This window comes from Suricata suricatta, chromosome 3, assembly GCF_006229205.1.
Source record: "Suricata suricatta isolate VVHF042 chromosome 3, meerkat_22Aug2017_6uvM2_HiC, whole genome shotgun sequence".
Lineage (NCBI taxonomy): Eukaryota > Metazoa > Chordata > Mammalia > Carnivora > Herpestidae > Suricata > Suricata suricatta.
Window position 1 is genome coordinate 31,194,289 of NC_043702.1, and position 4,155 is coordinate 31,198,443.

The window sequence follows — 4,155 nt, forward strand, 5'->3', positions numbered from 1 at the left end:
CAGCATTTTATATACTGTTAAGTGAAACTGCAATACAATCTAAGTTTATTTTGGGAGTGTTTGCTGTATCATTGGATTTAATGAAATGTTTAGAGGTGCAGTAGGCATGACTTTGAGTAGATAATGAAAGAAAATGCAAAATGCTTATTGATTTATGATGTGGTTTCATCTTAGCTTGGGCAAACCATGCAGTATTTAAGACTCATTTTTAATAAAAGCTCAAATTTTATTTATGCCAATGTTACAATTCAACAAAGATGTCATGTTACACAATCTACTTTTATTTAGATCAAAGAATATAAATTATTTTCATTTTATATAAATTGAACCAATATTTGTGAAATACTTTTTTTATTCAAGGTTATTAATCCTAATGCATCCATCAAGATAATCACAATGGTACCGAAAACCAGAGTGTAGAAAATGTGTCCGTTAAATTGGCTTTTTGGCACTTATGTTGGACATCAAGGGAATCACCAGAACGGTGGGCCCCATGAGAGCAGGGATTTTTGTCTCCTCCACACAAAATAATGCCTAGCACATACAGGCCTCAACGAACACTTGTTTAAAAATGAAGGAAGAGGCGCACTTAGCTGGCTCAGTCAGCAGAGCGTGGGACTCTTGATCTCAGGGTTATGAGTTTGAGCCCCATTTTGGGTGTAGAAATTGCTAAAAAAACAAAATCTTTAGAATTAAAAGAGAGAAAGAAGGAAGAAAGAGAATATTGGAAAGCAACACTATTATACAAATGGAAAATAATCCATTATTTCAATATGGCCCATGTATTTTAATTTACCCTACTTTCAAAAAAAGAACTGAAACAGCTGGAAATAAAAGTATTAAAGTATTATAATCATTAAATTACTGACAGAAAATATAGAACCAAAAAAAGGGAGAATAATCTTATGGAGCCATTTTAAATTAAAATTGTTATTTTTCTGTGTAAATTTTATAAGGTTATAACCAATGCCCAACAATTTTCAGAATATTTTTATTCAGTGTTTTAATGGCAAGACTTTTTACACTGCTACATTTCTTACAAAAATCTATATAATATTTAATATTTAAGTTGGTATTATTTCCTAATTCCTACATTGTTGGACATCTAGATTGCTTCTGATTTTCTACTAACAGAAATAACCTTACAAAAAAATATTCATGACTTTTTCTTCTTTTAGATAATTTCATCTATTATTTGTGACTTTAGTATGTATTATCAAATTACTTTCCAGGACTGTACCCTTACATTTTCCTATACTCTATACCAACCTCATTCTACACTAGAGCTTCATTTATTGATTCACTGCTTTTTCCTCTCTTTTGTTCAAGAAAAACCTTTAATAAATTTAGGAAACACAGGAGAAAAACATAAAGAAAGAAAATATAAATGACCTATGATCTCATGATTCAGAGATAACCTTATTGAAATTAGGGCATGTATCCTTTGTTCTTACTAGAATTTAAGAGTAGTAAAACTTACCATCTTCATATTGGTTTTTCCGAGTTATACTTTTATCAAGTGATCCATCTAAAAAGCCTTTTCCAATTTCAGACCAAACCTGAAAATAAGGAAACATACCTATTATCTGATAAAGTACATTTTCTAAAGAATGACAAGCAATCTAAGCTAATAACTGAAGAACTCCTATCTTACCAACAGATCTGATAATTAAGCTCTACATTTTAAGTGGGCTAATCATTCACTTCCGAGTCTTTAAAGATAGTGTTCAAATATATTTTAATAATTTCAGTCAAGGCACTTTAAAACTAATTATAATTAGAAAGTCAAAGTTCCTTGGGACTCCTGAGTGGCTCCGTTGGTAAAGTGAGTGACTCTTGATTTCAGCTCACAGGTCATAATCTCACAGTTCATGGGTTTGAGCCCTGAGCTGGGCTCTATGCTGTCAATGTGTAGCCTAGAGTCAGTTTGGGATTCTCTGCCTCTTTCTCTCTACCCTTCCCTTGCTTGTGCTCATTCTCTCCCTCTCAAAACTAAATAAACATTTAATAAAATAAAGTAAAATTAAAAAAAAGTCAATGTCAAAAAACAAAGAAAAGGTGAGGAACTATTCTACATTAAAGAAGTCTGACTATTGAAAGTAAGGAAATTTGAATATGGGCTGTGGAGATCAATACGGTATGAATGTTCAATTTCCCAAGTTTGAAAACTATGTTGTTGCTATATAAGAGAATATACTTGTGTTTAGGAAATAAAACTTAAGTAATTAGGGGAAAAAAGGCTAAATGTCCACTTTTTTCTCAAATGATTCCAGTAATGGTTCCAAAGAGGTGGGTAATGAATGACAAAAGTAAATGGGGCAAAATGCAAACAGCTGGTGTACCTGGGTAAAAGATATATGAGAATTCCTTACAGTAGTTGCAACTTTTCTATAAGTTTGAAATTATTTCTACCTTGAAGTTATAAGGAAAGAATAAAACAGGAAGAAAAAGAAAATACTAGCATAAAAACATCCTAGAAATAACAGGTCATCCTAGAAATAACAGCGGAGGTCTCTTTTAAAAAAAGCTGTCTTATCAATATGAAAAAAAATCAACAAAAATAACTGAGTCAAAAATTGATTCCTCATTAAAATATGAAGACATTTTAGGAATTTCTTAACCAATTTATTTTGCCTGGGTAACTAGGAAATTTTGCCTGGGTAATTCCAGGAAGTGGAAGTTAGAGTGATTTTTTCCACTTTTATTTTTACAGTCCTAAATATGTGAATGTTTGATAAGAAATGTACATATATATATACACACACACACACACACACATATATATATATATATATATACACACACACATATACACATATAGTTTTCTTTTCGAGAGACAGACAAAGCAAGTGTGAGTGGGAAAGAGGGGTAGAGGTAGAGAGAGAGGAACCTAAACATTCTCCAAGCCCAACATGGAGCCCAGTGTGGGGCTCGATCTCATGACCCTGGAATCATGACCTGAGCTGAAATCAAGAGTTAGCTGCTTAACCAACTGAACCACCCAGGCGCCCAAAGAAACAAATATTTTTTAATCATCAGACATAAAAATTAAACCACTAAATGGGGAAAATATTAAATAACAGGAAATTAAGCCAACATTTCTACTGATTTTTGTTATAAATACATTATCCCAGTTATTTAACCAAAATGTTTTTTATAGATTTCAATATAAGGAATAACTTCTCAGAGACCCAAAATATAGCCAATGACCTAAGTATGATTTGAAATGAGTAAATTAATTTAATATTGGGGTTAAATACATGAATGCTGAAATTGATAAAAATAGAGAATGAAATAAATTTGATTCTAGAAAAAAACAAACTGAATCATTTTTGGACTAGTCTTTCTTCAAATCATATTCATTTCATTTTAATGCTCTACTGGCTTTAATTTCTTTCTATATGGGATGTAGTCTAGTTCTATTAAAGTTTTTCTCTTTATACTAGAATTCAGTATCATTTTATAACATACTTCCTAAGTATTTAAAGGAAAATTTCTTTAGTCACCCACTTTTTACACTTCAAAAAGTAACTGCTGAGGGACCTCATCAAGATAAAAAGCTTCTGCACTGCAAAGGAAACAAGAAAACTAGTAGGCAACCGACAGAATGGGAAAAGCTAGTCGCAAATGACATATCAGATATGTATCCAAAATCTACAAGGAACTCACCAAAAAAACAAATAACCCAGTGAAGAAATGGGCAGAAAACATAAACAGACACTTCTCCAAAGAGGATATTCAGATGGCCATCATGCACATGAAACAATGCTCAACATCACTCATCATCAGGGAAACACAAATCAAAACCACAGAGATACCACCTCACACCAGTCAGAGTGGCTAAAATGAACAAATCAAGAGACTATAGGTGCTGGCGAGGGTGTGGAGAGATGGGCACCCTCCTACACTGTTGGTGGCAATGTAAACTGGTGCAGCCGCTCTGGAAAACAGTGAAGGTTCCTCAAAAAACTATCCATAGAACTCCCTTATGACCCAGCAATAGCACTGCTAGGGATTTACCCAAGGGACACAGAAGTGCTGATGCATAGGGGCACATGTACCCCAATGTTCATAGCGGCACTGTCAACAATAGCCAAATCATGGAAAGATCCTAAATGTCCATCACCTGATGAGTGGATCAAGAAGATGTGGTAT

At 33.2% G+C, this 4,155-nt stretch overlaps 1 protein-coding gene across 1 annotated transcript in view; it reads right to left on the minus strand.

The window, feature by feature from the left end:
- The window catches only part of LOC115287514 (cytochrome P450 20A1), a 47,365-nt gene that overhangs the window by 23,568 nt on the left and 19,642 nt on the right, over nt 1-4,155 (minus strand). Inside the window, exon 6 of the mRNA XM_029934035.1 lies at nt 1,481-1,559. Within this exon, the coding sequence (XP_029789895.1) occupies nt 1,481-1,559 (79 nt within the window). The remainder of the gene's footprint in view (nt 1-1,480; nt 1,560-4,155) is intronic.